Below are 16,888 nucleotides of genomic sequence, written 5' to 3'. Positions count from 1 at the left end.
TCGTGATAAAAATTATGCAGATTTTGTATGAAATGAGATGTAACTATCAGAGCTATTATTTTTTTTATTTGGTTGACTTGAATGGGAGATGTACGCATGGTTGTCTCCAAAATACAGATCTGTATGCAGAAGTATACATGTAAATAAATCAAAGATTGAAGTCTTCAAAGTCGCGAATCGTCAAATATTTCATGCCACTGATTTTGGCTTGCTTTCAACACCCTGGCTAATTAAATGCTCCACTAAACGTAACTTCCAATCAATCCGTGATTTTCTTTTCTTCTTCATTTTCACCATAAACTCTGACGTAGATATATGGATGGATTTGGGTCAGAATATAAAAAAATAACAAATTTCAATGAAGATTTTAGGTCTATTGATAATATACATTCACATCCTTTTCCATCTCACATCTTTAATTTGAATTTTAAATTTTAAAGTGTATTCCTACTTCAAAAATATACTTGACATTTTTGAAGGTTTATAAGTTTATATCGGTTTATCAAAGCTTGTGTTGTAATGCTTCATATGTTCCGACTTTCTTTTGAATTTTGAACTTCTAACTTTGTTGCGTTTCGCAATAGTTCGCCAATCGGCTCAGATCGACCAACTTTAAACGAGGTTGCGATCGATAATCGAGTGACTTCGTAACCGTGATGACCCGAATGTTTTTCAAACAAAACGAATCTGAAACTAGGCGTACATTTGTATCTCAGTTATGTTACTGAAAGTTCAATGCTAACCGATCATTTCATCTTTTAATGTAAACTTCCCGCTATCATACATGTACAAGTAAACAAGAGGCTCTTGAAGAACCTAAATCGCTCACCTGGCAAACCATATCCTATTAACTAAGTAATGTATGTTAAAAAATGCTGAAAAAGATCATAATATTGATGAATGCTGTTAGTTCAACTAAGTACTTAAGGCACTGTAAAATGTTGAAAATGCCTTCAAAGTGTTTTAACAATCCACGGAAAATATTTGGGCAGGGGTCCCCGAATGTCCTGTTATTCCACTGGGTCTGAGGGGGCATTTAAATAGTCCAACATACATTTGCTGAAAAAACCCATAAAATCAAGTTAACTCATTGCTATAAAACATTTTTATCATCACCACTCAATTCAGGAGACTATGTTTACTATTCTAACCAAATATCCCTGAAATTTGTCAACAAATAGATCCCAACACTTGTACCCCATTCTATTTTAAAAAAAATCTAATGGTTTTTGAGATATATGTGAAAAACTGCTGCCTGACCCCTGTTTTATTTTTAGTTACGCTGGACAAGCTTATCTAGGATTCAAAAATTAAGGCAACAACTTTGTGCAGAAGACCCTAAGGAAAAAACATGCCAAGTTTCATCCAAATCCATTCGGTAGTTTTAACGAAAAACTGTTAGCGACGACGACGGACGCCAAGTGATGGCAATAGCTCACAAGACCTCGGCCAGGTGAGCTAAAACACACGTAGAACACATGTACACGTATGGTATTTAAGAGGTACATTTTGACCTCGTTTGAAGCTGGGTTCGATGGCACAGGTTTGCAGCATAAGGTGATGTAGTAATATATAATTTTGCAAATCATATACGAATGTACAGTACTGAAATTACGTGTGCAATAAGTTTTTTAAATTGTTTTGTTTGTTTTAGGAGTAAGAATTTGCATTGTCTTAAAATTATATGGCTTTGTACCTAATATCCAAACAATTTCATTCGGGAGATGATATGACATAAAAAATTTTCTCACACTTTTTTGACTTGATGATTTACTTGTATTTTCATAAATGAAAAAGAACCAATTTAATTACTAAATGAAAAAAAAGTCATTTATATTTTAAATTTTAATTTGCATATTTCCTACAAACCTCCAGTTCACTAAAAAATATATTAAAGTCTACGCGTTGTGTACTTTCATGATTAATAAAACCATGTGTTGTGTATCAACAACTCTCGCCCCCTTTTTCTCTCGACACCAACTCTTAATCCAAGATCGGTTTAACCTGTCCGCTGTCTACATTGTACATTGTAAATTCGAGCACATATTTTCTTTAAGTAATACAAGCATCGCTATCATTGATGATTACTTATCAGAATGGGTAAACAGCAGAGACCGTTGAATAGTCCTTGAAAAAAGTGTTATTACACTTTAACTATTACTAATATGTATGAAATATATGATATTTAAGTATGTTCGAATCTCCAACCTATTTTTATTAATAATTCTAGCTTTTTGATACTGTTTGTGTTCCGAATTGAGTTTGGAATATGGAGTATGTAAGTCTCGTCACGTGAATCCGTGGTTTCATGAGAATGGGACCTCGTCTACCATTCGAATTCATGGAGATTTGTCATTCACATATCATTTGGTTCAATATTTAAAAGTAAATATCTTTTTGTGTAAAACTACTTATAAAAATGACAAATATATAGTTTTACAGGTTAAAAATGTTAAGAAAACATACAATAGAAGATTTGGCATTGTGATACAGTGTTCCGATTTCCCGGAAGTAAACAAGAAAATGCAGATCGATCTTCGGATTTCAATACGTTTGACATTGGAAATTACGGAAGGAAAATTGAAACAAGAACGAAACTTACAAACCCTACAAAAGTAACAGGGATGACTTAATTACGTAATACATATGTAATTCTGTTTACACATAGTACATAATATAAGTATTTTAAGTCCCATTTTGTCATTTGAGATATTTAGACGTTTAAGACATTGTTGTAATAATTGGAGGATATTATTGTTGTTTCGCATCTTCTACACCACATGTATGACTTATGTCACTTCCGGACGCTAAGAGTTTGTTTTCAAAATTCTGCTTTTTTCAACACGCATCTTGCTTTAAAGCTCCGTGCTGTTTGTCGCAAAATTGCAACCACACTCAGTATACTATGACGCAAGTTGACGAAGTTAACAGTTTACTGATAGAGGGGCTTAACCGATAGATGTACGTCACTTAACAGAAGTGGTTACGTCATAAGTCCTAGTAGATATGTGGCGACTTGTCTGTGGGCTGAGTTGACCCATATTTCAAACTTCATTTTTTTTTGCATCACGTGAGATGTAGAGTAGATCACCACCTGTCAGACTAGAATCAGACCATCAGTGGTTCTAAGGTCATATGTCAGATTCGTAAAGATTACGTTTAAATGAAAAAATACTTGTCCTCTATTAAATTTTAGACTACCAAAAAAAAAAAAAAAAAAAAAACAACAAAAAAAAAAGTTTACAAATTTCAGGAATAGTCAGTTGACGACTAGACTATATTAAAAATCAAACCTAGCTTTAACTAAATCTCTGTTCACAAATATCAGTATAATTTTACAACAAGGGGCAAACAGTATATCCATTTTGAAGTGGAGGTTGCAGGAACTACATCACACTAATTGATAATTATTCATGTAACGTATTGTACGGTTATATTCACAAACAGCAACAGTCATAAAAATCTACAAAAACAACTAAACACTTTTCAAAATAACATCACACAGTTATAACATTTTCGATTCGACAATTATATAACAGTAACTGAGGCAACAGTGTTTGTATACATAAACACACAGATGAAATTTCAATAATGGTTTCAGTAGAATTTGTCAACATTAATTAATATACAATATCTGCAATTGTAGCGAATTAAACAATCAAATTTAGAATATTGTAACGTTTGGGATTAAAATACTCGTTAACTTTTTCATCGCAAGCGTCGACAACCTCAAACCACCCTATGCTTCTCACCAAACTCTATGCTGAGTCCATAGGGGAATGTAAGATGTTGACACTCCGACGTCCTCTTTTGTATTGCAAAAATTGTCATTTTCATACGTAAATTTAACCAAAAAAAAAAACAATTTAATTGCGTAGTATGATGAATCTTTACTATTGGCACCTAAACGTTTGAAAACAGACCCACTTTCATAACCAAAAAAAAAAAATTCACCTTTTTTTGCACAAGATGAATATAACCATTTTTAACAACTATTTTTCAATGCAATAAACATATAAACATTGAGACGGACCGTGTAGTAACAGTTCATCAATAGATATGATCACGTGTTTAATAATAACAGATAAATAGTAATAGTCCGGCTGCTTAAGAATGTGTTTTTCAAATCATTTACATAAGTGCGTATATTGGTCCATATTTTACATTTGACATATCAATTTTAAATGAATAACAACAAATGTAAAATAATACTATTTTAGTTCTCTTATTTTTTTTTAGTTTAGGATAGTTCGGATAAAGATGACATTTCTTTTTAAAGAAAAGTTTTAACTGATGTAATGTAACTTCATTCTCAGGTATCACATTATGAATTATATCCTGTTTATGCATCAACAAAATTAACTTGTATTCTGTATAAAGGATCGTTGTAGATATGAATTTGCACTGAATTAAGGAGGTAGACCTATGGTAAGGGACATAACCTTTACAAATCATCGGAACGTTTGTATTCAGTATTTTACATCAATGTCATGTAAGCATCAAAGTAACTTAGATTACTTTTATTCTGTGTCAAATGAAAGCTTGATAGCCTTGGTGAAATTGAATATGATACACACATATCACTGACTTCATGAGTTATGTCCCTTACCCTAGGTCTACCTTCTTAATATGTTCAAATTTGAAAGGGAACAATACATTTATCAATTCTTTACTAACGTTGATATTAAATATCCCTTGTAAAAATAATAGAATTAATCTGTAAGTTTCAATCTTTTTGATTATTCGTATATGAAATATCATCGTTTCTAATTTCAAGCAGTTACGGTAAAAATCATACATTTTGTACTCAAAATTAAATAGCAATATCATTTTTTTACCAAGTGAAAAAAATTAGTGATTTCTCTTATTTATGAAAAAGTACCTAATGAAAATGTTTTTCATAAATCACGATCATCACCCATGTAGCGATCACGGGACTGTACTTGTACCAGTTCTTCTCTTGTTTCATACATTGGTCCATCAAATGAGTATTGTCCGAATGAAGATTGATTTTGTACTGATGAATCATTACTTTTGTATTGTTCATTTGTATAATTAGAAGAATTTAATCCGGTATGACCATTCCCAATATTACCGTTCATCGATATCACACCATTGCCTAGTCCTTTGTTATCTGAAACTTTTTCTTGAAATGCACCGTATGAAAAGAATTTTCCGGTTGAATCTGGCTTTAGAGTGTCTTCCGGTCGCCAAGTATCCTCGCCATGCGGTTCTGCCCAGTGCTGAAGCTCACCAGATGCAAAAATTCCATAAAAAATTATCCCAAGAAAGTGAACAACACTAGCAATGATAAATACATTCTGCCACTCGTCTGCAGTCTGAAAATGCAAAAATGTAAGAGTAAGAAATAAAAACACACTGAAATAAATAAAACAATATTATTTTTTTAACTTATCATCTTCAATATTTTATTTGTTTTTACTCAAATACCATGGTGGATATCAGTCTGAACACTTTGTACCCTTTGCACATTAAGTAAAGTGTTTTGTACCACCAAAGTGGCGCTTGTACATGCAGACGATCAACTGATCAGAATGTCCAGACAGACAAATGTGTGACTGGCTCCTATTCTTTGATTGGCTTATCAATAAAAATCCGCATCCTTATTTGGCCACAACTATATAGTAAAAATCTAAGGACAACAGTTCATCAAATTTCATTTGTTTTACATCACAAATTTCTTTACGTCCGATGACATAAATTCGCACACGTGTCTTATGTGTACACTGTAATTTGACCAGAAGTAATGAAGAAGGGTCAGTATTGTGACAAAAGTATCTTTCATCGCTTGTCCTAATTTTCTTTCAAATCATTAAACCTTTATTCTAATAATGCCTCTTTAACTCTTTTTTGCATCATTGCTCTATTAGACAATTCGTATTTTTACTTGATTTGATAAAACATTTTCACCGTTTACCAGACAACAGGAAAATGTAATTCACTACGGATTTCTGCTAAAATTTGTCTTAAACGTGACATATTGAGGACAGCAAGTGACTATGAAACACCATTATTTTCATTACATACAAGACATGAAACGTGACACATGGCTTATTAATGTGTTTTAACTCGTCCGTGGTTTGGCGATGGATTAATAAAGAATTAATGAGGTCTTTATTAGACAACCTACAACAAGAATCGGTCATCTAGTTGCTACCATACATTCCCTTAATTGTACTCATCAAATTTCATTCATATTTAGATTACCACAGACTGAAAATCAAAATCTATAATATAGTTATCTCACTTTTAAGGCAACTAACGTTCCAAACTGTTTTTATCCTTAACAAAAATGTGAAAGTAAGGAAATGATATTTCATTCCTCTCTCACGAGTGAATGTTTTAATCCATTTTATTAAAATTATCAAATGAGTTTGATGTAATGCTATATCATATATTGCAGTGTGTTTATTCTTCATAATTTGTTTTTGGATTTTCATTTGTTATAAATTGGATTTTTGTCACATTTTCGACTGTTGTTTCATTATTTCCTTCCTGTTTTATTCTTGTGACAATCTTTATTTCATATATTGCTATTCTGCATTTGAGTTTCATATAATGTTTTCTCAAATGCATAGAGCTTCCTTCTCTTTGAAGAAAGTGTCTTTCAAAGATTTTTCTGGATAATGTTGTGTGTTTTGCTATACAAAACAATTCGTAAAACTGAATTATGATAATTTAAATGCTAATCATAAAGCTTATGAAAGTGTCATACCATTCTTAGGCTGTCATTTCGTTAAAACGAAAGTTAGTTTGGTATGATGTTCCTTCTTATATTAAAGGTAGGTCCATATACTAGTATAAGTATTTAGATAGAAATGAAGATGTTTTAATGCATTTATCAAGTAATTACATGTGTATTTAAACTCTACATTGTTAACCCTATATTGCATACCCTATATCATACAACTATACCATCCCTGCTGAATACATATTTCCATATAAGGAAAATGGATATGGTAAATATGTCAAGAGTCAACAACCCCACCAGGATGAAAATGTCAGCTCAAGGCCACCCATGGGTCTTCCATGAACGACGAAGAAAGCCTTACACCAATGGACAGGCTACAAAACACATTACTCATAGGGACAACGAAATAGGTTCCTCTATATACTCCAGTAACATAAATTAAACTAAAAGTGAACACGAAACAAGACATACAGAGGCCATATCAACCCTCGATCTGTTTTTACTCCTTGGGCCCGTGGCATTCGGAATGATATATATATCTTATGATTCGGGTTGATACGGCATGTGATACAAATTTTGCATTCCATATTCAGTTATTGAGTATTTCTATTCGGTCCTTAAAAATAAATGTCTTTCTTTCTAAACCTACCCCTCCTTTGGTTAGTAATTCAGTGACGACAGGACACAACATGCCTGCTAAAGTACCAATACCATTGGACAAACCCATCAAAATGGATGCATATCTTGGTGCTATGTCTAAATGGTTAACGTTAAAACCTGCAAATCAAAAACAAAAACAAAAACAAAACAAAAACAAAAAGATTAGACACAATCCTGAATGTCACAACCTCAAATTTGCATACTAATTCAGTTAATTTAAGGAGTTAGACCTAAGTTAAGGGACATTACTCTTGAAATCAGTGGTATGCTTGTATCATATTCAATTTCACCAAAGCCTATCAAGCTTTTATTGGAAACAGAATGAAATCAGTCGAAGTTACTTTGATACTTACATGAGATTGATGTAAAATGCTGAATACAAACGTTTTGTAAGAGTTGTGTCCCTTACCCTAAGTCCACCTCCTTAATATTATGAAAACTGGTTGAACTGGCGACGCACGATTGGACGGACGAACGGATAGCATGAACACTATATACCTATCACTTTTGAAGCTGAAGTCTAATATCATGTTACTTATTTAATTCAAATGTATTTTTGTCTTTATTCAGTCAGCCGGTTAAAAATGTCTGCGAATAATCTGTTATCAAATTCCAACCAACATGTTTTTTTTAAGCCAGCTTGTTTAACCTCTTGAAAATAACATGTGGCATTTTTTTTAGTAAATTCGTCAGCTTGGGCAACCTCTAGAAAATAACATTTTACGCAACTAAATGGAAGTAATCATTTTTGTTGTTTATTCGGTAAACTAGAAAATGATATGTTACTAAATTCCAGTCAATATGTTTTTTTAAATTAATTCGGTCAGCTGGTACAACCTTTTGAAAATAACATTATACGTCATGTCAATGCTACAGTACTAAGTTTTTAAATACCGCAATTCAGACAATATTTTGTCATATCAACAGCTTTAAAACATCATACTCCCTAATGGAGTTTAATGTTTTTAATTCGTGTTATCCGATGCTATTATTTATGCAGATATTGGCAAAATAATTTGATAGTTTTTTAACGATAATGCATAATTCCAGTATTCCATGTCATCGGATGAAATTAAATTAGAATTATTCAATCTATGAGTTAAAATATCCTATTATATAAGATAGATTTCGTCAAAAATTGATGTTTTGTTTTATTAATTTTAAGTACATATAAGATTCAGACACCACCTATGGTAAAGTGATTTTTGGTGTGGAAGAACCCACCGGGACAAACGATGCCATTTTGGTCCACATATTATATATTTTTATGAGACAATAGTCCTTTCTGTATCTAGATCTGTACTTCGAGAATGCTATTCTTTAACGTACTAATAAAAGCAACCAAATCAAACTAAATCGAGAACGATAACTCTTGCAAAGTGCTAATTTCATGTACAATCTACTTTATTTTAAAAGCGCAGCAACTAAACGAAAAACTAAGACTGGTTATGTGGTCTATGACTGTATCCGAATAAAACATTAAAGTTAATTTGATGAGTTTTTGACATGTATGAACCACTACCTGTCTGATTTTTTATAAAGACTGCAAAAGATCCAATAAAATTTCTTTCTAGTACGATGCATTTTAATTTTAAGTTCAACAATGGAAATAAATACAATGCATTAAAAGGACATGACCTCTTATATTTTCATAGATTAGACTGTGTGGGGCGTGCTATTGTATTCTATTTCAAACTTGCTATTCCATATGCATTTAAGCATTTATACAAACAATGCCATACTCAATAAAGATTCTCTTGAGTGACAGTCTTTTCTAAACTTAGAAAACTTTTCTAACCCTAAAAAAATATTCACCTGAAATGGCAAATCCACTTGAACCAACAGCCAACGTCAAGCAAACCATAGCTGTTGTCTTATCACGTGCCACTGCAACACCAATCAGGAAGCATGCTTCTGATCCAAAACCTTTAATAAAATTAAATAGAAGTACGTACTGCATATGTGTATGCATACAAATTTTAGTAAGCATACTTTAGTACCAATTACGATGAGGACACGAGGGATAGGAATGAAATAACCCCAGCTCACCCCCAGAAGCAATGAATAAAACCTTAAAAGTCGTCTTCAATGATAAATAAAAGCTGCACAATGTCAACATTTGATAATTTCATTAATTTCCATCAGCAGTTTCAGTGTAGTTCCGAATTTGAACTTCGATCGGACGGACTGGCAGCATGATCATTATTTATCTAAAGCTTTGGTGGGGGTATTATGTACACCGTGTATGTGTTTGTATGTATACATTTTTTCACCTTACAAGGAGCATAAAACATACATAAAATAATCGAACACGTCCATTACAAAGGGTCACATATTAAGAGAGAGAGAGAGAGTGAGAGAGGGTACTAAACAAAATACAAAAGTGTGTTTGTATATATGTAGGTAAAATTAATTACATTGATTTTAATGGTGAATTCTTGCATTTATTAAATCTGTATATAATAGGTGTAAATATTTTGCTGTTATTTAAAAAAAAATGTTGACTTTGTTTTTTTCATTTATTTGATTGTATCATTTCATTGTGTGCGTTGTGATTTTTATAGTATGGGTTACTTATGTCAAGCACTTAGAGTAATTTGGATTAGATAAGAGCTATATAAATGCTTTGTAATGATAATGAATGAATGATAATGATAAGAAATAACTTATGAAATCAGTGATATGTTTGTATCATATTCAATTTCACCAAAGTCTATCAAGCTTTTATTTGGCACAGAATGAAATTAATCTAAGTTACTTTAATGCTTACATGACATTGATGTAAAGTGCTGAATACAAACGTTCCAATATTTTTAAGAGTTGTTTCCCTTACACTAAGTCTACTTCCTTAAACTAAAGAAACCATTAGTTTCAATTGCATGTAAGAAAATTCACAAGACATATTGACTATTTTCACATATGAATTATTGAAAAAAAAACCAAAAAAACAAAAATAGATTTTATTTCATTTTGTTGCAGTTTTTACCTCCACAATTAAATATTTTTCGAACAGTAGTTGTGGTAAGAGTCCGTTTTCTTAAGTTGTCAGCAACCTGTCCACCGATAGGTACAATGATAGCCATTACTAAATGAGGTAGGGCCGATAATATCCCGCTCTGAAACAAAGAGAAATATTTCACATAATGCTTTACATGCACTTGTGATTATCAATAGTGGTACTCAACGACTAAAATTAATTCTCAATATTTGGTGTTAATTGGCAAGGTTTTTTTTGTAACAGCAGGATATAGACATATACACAATCTGAAATGTAAGGTGTTCCTTATATGTAATAAAGAGCGATTTCTTTCAGTATTTATGAAAATTACATCATAATCGTTCTGTAAAATAAACGCATAATACATGCTTTTGAAGAAACACCCAGAATAAAAAAAAAAGTGTATAAAGTTGCCATGGAGGTCGTACAATCCGCTTATAAGTAAACCCTTAATGAGAAAATGAAATTCTCTTGTTCAGATGCATGCCTTGGTAACCTTATATAGTGATTAATAGGTGAGTTCTATTTTACATGACAGGAAAATGAAAACAGACAAGCTTATAAACTGATTAGGTTTGGGAGAAAATGGGATTTTAATCCAATATGCTATAGACTTGTGGAGGGTTGGATGTAAATACTTTGCCATTTGGTAACAAATTCCAAAATATCAAGATTGATTTTAAAAGAATTGGCCATTGTGATAAATTGGATGTCAATAAAATGTGATTTCGTAAAACCCCATTCAACGATTCCATCTCGAATCAGTTGCTACAGAGGATTTCTAACAAAAGAAGTATCTGTATGTCATATTGGTTAGTATTTGATCAAGTCTTTTTATAAGTTGATATTGCAACTGTATGTGTTTATACAGTTTTCTTAGAGTTCTTAGAGTGAACGTAAAATGGTTTGCAAACAAAAGTATCTCTATATCTCGGTTAGCGATCATTTGATTCCTTCCCTGTAAGGCTTAGTACACTGACTCTACCCACAATGCATTCACTCTACCTTTGCTACGTCGTCATGGAAAACCTCCTTAAAGTACATAGGTTGACTAATAATCAGCAGATAGAAAGTCCAGCTCCTACAGAAGTTAGCAACAATAATTGCGTAAACTGGCATGGAAGTAATGAAACTCAGCCAAGGTGTCCGCATGCTCTGTAGATAGATAAAGCGTATACTTGTACAGAGAAAACTTATACAACAGACAAACAGAATGGGTATGGTGAAACGCAACAAATGCACCAGTGTATATCCTAAATGCAGAATAGTCAATGTAAATGCATTCAGCGGTCACCAAAATGTATTCAACAAGTGTAAACAATTCTTCATATAAGCAGGGCATTATGTATAATTGTGTGTAGAATAATATGTATGCAGATGCATGTAAAATTCAGCACAATCGTCCGCACTTCTTGGAATAGATATATTATACCATGCTGTAATTGTAGATAGGGTAAATAAGTGCAGTAGTGTCCATATAATGTTAAACTGACATAAACATGAACTGTCAAGGTGCAAATAGAATAAATACGATTGAAAAGTACGTAATGAAACAATTTTTCTGCCATCTAATCAAACAAAGGGTAATGGCATTAAATCAAATGGGTCCTTCGTTTAGTTGCACCGAGGGTTAGAAAAAACTCAGACCAGATAGAATGTAGTTATTTTCTATCAGGATTAACATATTAAATGTCATATTGTGTATTTTATAACAGAAAATTACACGTACACAAATGTGAGACGGAATAGTTAAGGGAAACATTTTTTTCTTCAGAAATGGAGTGAAATAGTAGAGATTTTGATGAACCTGACATGTTTACGAAAAAAAAAGTACAAAAGCATCAATAAAGATAATTTAATCGGTGAATATGTTAAGCTTTTCCACACTTGCATTGAATATACAACTGTTCATTAAGGTCAGCTATTAACTTGTTACAATCATGTTCATCTACACGCCTTAAACAATTAAATGAATATAAAGGTTGAATTTAAGTCGTTTGAACGAATTTCCTTTTATTAATCAATTTAACAAGTTGAAGCCTCACAAAGTAGTAATTTGACTTCTAAGGCTTCAAAGTTGATTGATTTGATTAAGACTTTCAACACTTCAAACATGTTAGAGACGCCTTAGATTCACTGTAAGATATTAAATGTTGTTTATGTTCGGAACTGGAACTTTATCATGATGGGATATTCTACTCATCGCAAACTGAAATTGTGATTGATGAGTTAAAACTTAGGTCATGTTAAAGCCAACTATGAACAAACAACTATAGTAACAGTGTCTGGTTGGCAGATGCAGTCTACACTAGTATTAACAATAAAATAGTCATCATAAGGCCTGGTAAAACAAAAAAAATGAGCTTCGATATTATAGAAGTTCCCAACTGAACAGCGACTTATACTAGACACATCCTATTGTTTTGCTTATCAGTTATCGAGTCGTTTGGAAGCATTGACTGGACATTCCATTTAATGGAAAGGTTCATACATTCAGGTACTGGACTTTTTAAAGAAAAAATACAACAATCATGTGCAACTAATAAATCAGGATTGATTATCACATTTTTTTTAAAACTTCGTATCTGTTATTATAAATCAATGATAGGTCACCATGGTAATGACATATGGAGTAATCAACAAAACTTCCATGACTATCAAAGATTTTTTTTACGTCAGCGGCAATTTATGTTTAAAACATAAACTCAAGAAATTTGATGCTTATGGTGTGTTCTTTCCTTTTCTATTATGTTTATGACAATGCTTATTGTATTTCAAATAAGCTGATTTCTTGACTTATTTGTACACAATGATCTCTCTTCAAGACTTAATTAATTAAATCAACCTTAAACAACAAAAACATCTGTGGCGCAAATTAATAAAAAGGCGCGCTCGAATGATGTTTCTAGTGAAATGTATAATACGACCTTTTCTAATGGCTAAACCTAATCAAATCAACCCTCTATTGATGGCAACATAAAGCTCTTTAGTGTCAGAAATAGACATTAGATTCTTCCATTGTTTCCTTAGATATTTTCCAGACACCGAGTGATAAAATCGGCAAAGAAGTGGATTATTTAATTATCTATCGATTTGAAAGATAGTAATTCTATAACAAAAACATTACAGAACAGAATATGTAATGTTCGTTTTTTTTTCAATGGATCGTTGTCTTGGACATTTCATGTAAATGTACAAACTTGATACATAAGATTAATGTAACGGCTAGGCATCAGGAAATACGAGTTCTAGACAAGTAGTTCGTCTTAAGGTTATAGAATGAGTAGTACTTCAGAGCTAAATCTCAGTTCAGATATTGGCGTGCCCCTACATTTATGGCAAATCAACGACATTTTGATTACTAAACAAATTTTAAGTTTTAGTATACGCTTGGTTCATGTTTTCTGAGGCCCCGTGCAGGTCCGGGTGTTAAAAGAATAGGCCTGCAGCAGCGCTAAGCTTGTCATAAAAGGCGACTAAATAGTGCTGAGAACCCTAGCCGGGGGCTAGGGCGCTTTGCCCACAGAGCAACTGGGATGTGTGCCCCAGGTGGTTGAATGGGGTACCCCTGGCGTGTTACATGCTGGGGTTGTCAGGCTATAATACGGAAAACCTGACCGCAAACCATAGTGGTGCACCGTGTGGGGAAAGATGCCACGTTCCTCGCATATTAAAGAACCTTACTGTGGTATTCTCCCGGAGTAGACACCATAGGGCTCCGCCACAGGAGGCTTAATTCACCGACCCTACCCACCTCTCCCTCTTTCCAGTGGCAATCGAAATTTATCGACCCCATTGTCCTTGTGTCCCATCCCTTTTTCATTTCATGTTCATTTTGTCATCAATTTCATGTTCATCGTCTGAATATAGCTGAAATATTGCTGCTCGGACGTTAAACCCCAACAAACAAACAAACAATGTTTTCTGAGGTATACAATCATACATCAACACAATGTTACTGACAATCATGACTGAATGAGAACAAATCAAATACTGAAGTCTTCAAAGTCGCTAATCGTCGAATATTCTATGCCACTGGTTTTGCCTTGCTTTCAACATCCAGGCGAATTCAATGCTCTACTAAACTCTACTCTCAATTAATCAGTGTTCTCTCATTTTCACCATAAACCCTGGGTAGATATATGTATGGACTTGGCTCAGAATAAAAAAAAATCACAAATTTTGGTTAGCTGAAACTTGAAAGATTTTATATTCTTTTCCATTTCACACCTTATGACAAATCGTAATTTGTACATTACTAGCAAAATAAGTGTATTCCTTTTTCAAAAATATACTTGATATTTTAAAACACTTTAAAAACGTATGACAGTATTAAAAGTTCATTAGAGAGAGTAATCAAGGGAACCAAGGTTATAGCGGTAATCAAAAGAATGTAATCCAGGGACAAAGACCAGACATGGAAAACAGACATACACAACAAAGAACATAAAGTAACTAAATCATACATACAAAGTAACAAAAGTAAATGAGCAACTCGGACTCCACTAAAAACTGGGAGCATGAACCAGGTGCACCGGTAGGGTAAGCGTCCTCTGATTTTCTAGAAACACCCGCCGAGTTGCTCATAAAAAGTCAAGTTCGGGGTAGACAAACGAGGAAAGGAAAACTATGCCCGTTGAATAAATCAGTTTTCATGGTGCTGATGGATACACCATAACGATCCACGAGTTCATGATGACCATCATGAAACTTCTATAGTGATGACTTCAATCTTGTAGCAACATAACCCTGTTCCAGAAGCATATTTGTTAGAGTTCTAGCGCGATACAAAAAGTCTGCGTAGTTTCGGCAAGCTCTGGAATAACGTATGAGTTGTGATATGAACACTCCATACGCCATAGAGCTTGCGTTGTAATGTTTTATGTGTACCGACTTTCAATTTGAACTTTGATCTTTGCAAGAAGTCGCTAACAAAATTAACGACTTGAAAACATCCCAAAACAATAAAAGCAGTAATGTACTTGTCAACATCTTCAAAAATACATTTGATGATTAAATCCTATCTGTGTCCTCTTCATTTTCCTATTGCACAAATATCCCATGTAACTCCTACATGAAATTTCAATGCGTATATATAAATTTGTCCAAATTGTACCTACCTTAGCAGTAAGTGAGGTTGTTTCCCCTATTGAAGTTTCTATGTAAATGAGTTCCTCCTGTGTAATATAGGGGTTACATGCTGGTCTCTCAAATGAGAAAAACCAAAATATGATGGCCCATATAATACCCATAGCACCTGCAATATAAAAGTGAAAGACCGTAAACTTATTTGCTTACTTATTTATATTTAATAATACAAATCTTTTAAGATATTTATTTGTTTACATTCTTGGATGTGTCTGCCGGTACATATAACATTTAATGGATCGACTCGCTTTCAAATTGAGAACGTGACGTCATTATTTAAGTTGTGTATCTTGCTTTCTTTTACTTCTACAAGTATGACCTTCAGTAAAATATATCAAAAAAGTATGATATTGCAAATAGTTCAAGATACTCCGGGTCATATGACATGATATTGACCAACTGATCGCTCCAAAAAGTTATATGGACCAAAATGTATATATATAATACCGATCTAAAATTGTACTCTTTAATGGCTAATATATACAATATCAGATATTCTAAAATTCAGTTAAGCCTGGATTAAGTGCCTTTCCAGGGAAAAGTAAAATCATGGCCACATAATGCGGGTGGTCTTTAATATACAGGTTATAGGTTAATTTTCTACAGAAATATATGGTATAGTTTAATTGCTAAAAACTAGTTTGACTGTATCGGTTTTTTTCTCATTAAAATATAGTGATTAATGCCATTAAAAATATGAAAATGATCCGATTCGACGTGTCGCAGTCATACTTTGAGATATGTAATAATTATAACATTTTTTAGCACTTTAAACCAACGAGTATAGAAAAATTCAACTACAAAATTATCTTCGTTTAACATCTCAAGAGTGAGAAATAATCAGCTTATATTAATTCATCTGACAAATAGTTAAACAGAAACAAGTGTTTTTTGTCTTTTATTGTCATATTGCTTCACATATACCATATATGACCAAAGGTACCAAATAGATTTTTTTTACTAGATATACTTAGTTATATATCGGCTTAGAAGTAAAATTGCTTGTGGAAGAGTTATCAAAGGAACCACGATTCCAGCAGAAATAAAAAAAAACGTAGGTAATGGGGTTTTGGATGCATATATTGAGATTAGTGTAAAATAATAAAAAAACTTACGATTATTATAATGTTTAGTATTGATTAAAACATACATAGAAAGCACATATTAACGCCTATGTTCACGGTATTAATCAGAACTCGATAATTCATACTGTGAAATTCATTTGATAATTTCATCCTCGGACTTTCCCTCCGCTTAAACGTCACAACACGAATATCAACCCGCCAATCACAAAATTAAAAAAAATCAAGTTGGGAATAGCAATAAACTATGGAGAAAATCTCATATACATTATGAATAATTATTAAGTA

At 32.8% G+C, this 16,888-nt stretch overlaps 1 protein-coding gene across 2 annotated transcripts in view; it reads right to left on the bottom strand.

The window, feature by feature from the left end:
- Nucleotides 1–1,830: 1,830 nt before the first annotated feature.
- Nucleotides 1,831–16,888, bottom strand: part of LOC148610304 (vesicular glutamate transporter 1-like) — a 61,469-nt gene continuing 46,411 nt past the window's right edge. For both annotated transcript variants that reach the window (XM_088542691.1, XM_088542690.1), the window contains 6 exons: nucleotides 15,491–15,627; nucleotides 11,376–11,525; nucleotides 10,359–10,488; nucleotides 9,188–9,298; nucleotides 7,362–7,489; nucleotides 1,831–5,339 (listed from right to left, as the gene is read on the bottom strand). In XM_088542691.1, the coding sequence (XP_088398817.1) occupies nucleotides 4,899–5,339; nucleotides 7,362–7,489; nucleotides 9,188–9,298; nucleotides 10,359–10,488; nucleotides 11,376–11,525; nucleotides 15,491–15,627 (1,097 nt within the window). In that variant the 3' untranslated portion in view covers nucleotides 1,831–4,898. The remainder of the gene's footprint in view (nucleotides 5,340–7,361; nucleotides 7,490–9,187; nucleotides 9,299–10,358; nucleotides 10,489–11,375; nucleotides 11,526–15,490; nucleotides 15,628–16,888) is intronic.

This window comes from Perna viridis, chromosome 8 (assembly GCF_037379345.1).
Source record: "Perna viridis isolate PV_CMFRI_1.1 ecotype Kerala chromosome 8, ASM3737934v1, whole genome shotgun sequence".
Classification (NCBI taxonomy): Eukaryota; Metazoa; Mollusca; class Bivalvia; order Mytilida; family Mytilidae; genus Perna; species Perna viridis.
The sequence above is the reverse complement of the archived record's forward strand: the minus strand, read 5'-3'. Positions and strand labels throughout refer to the sequence as shown.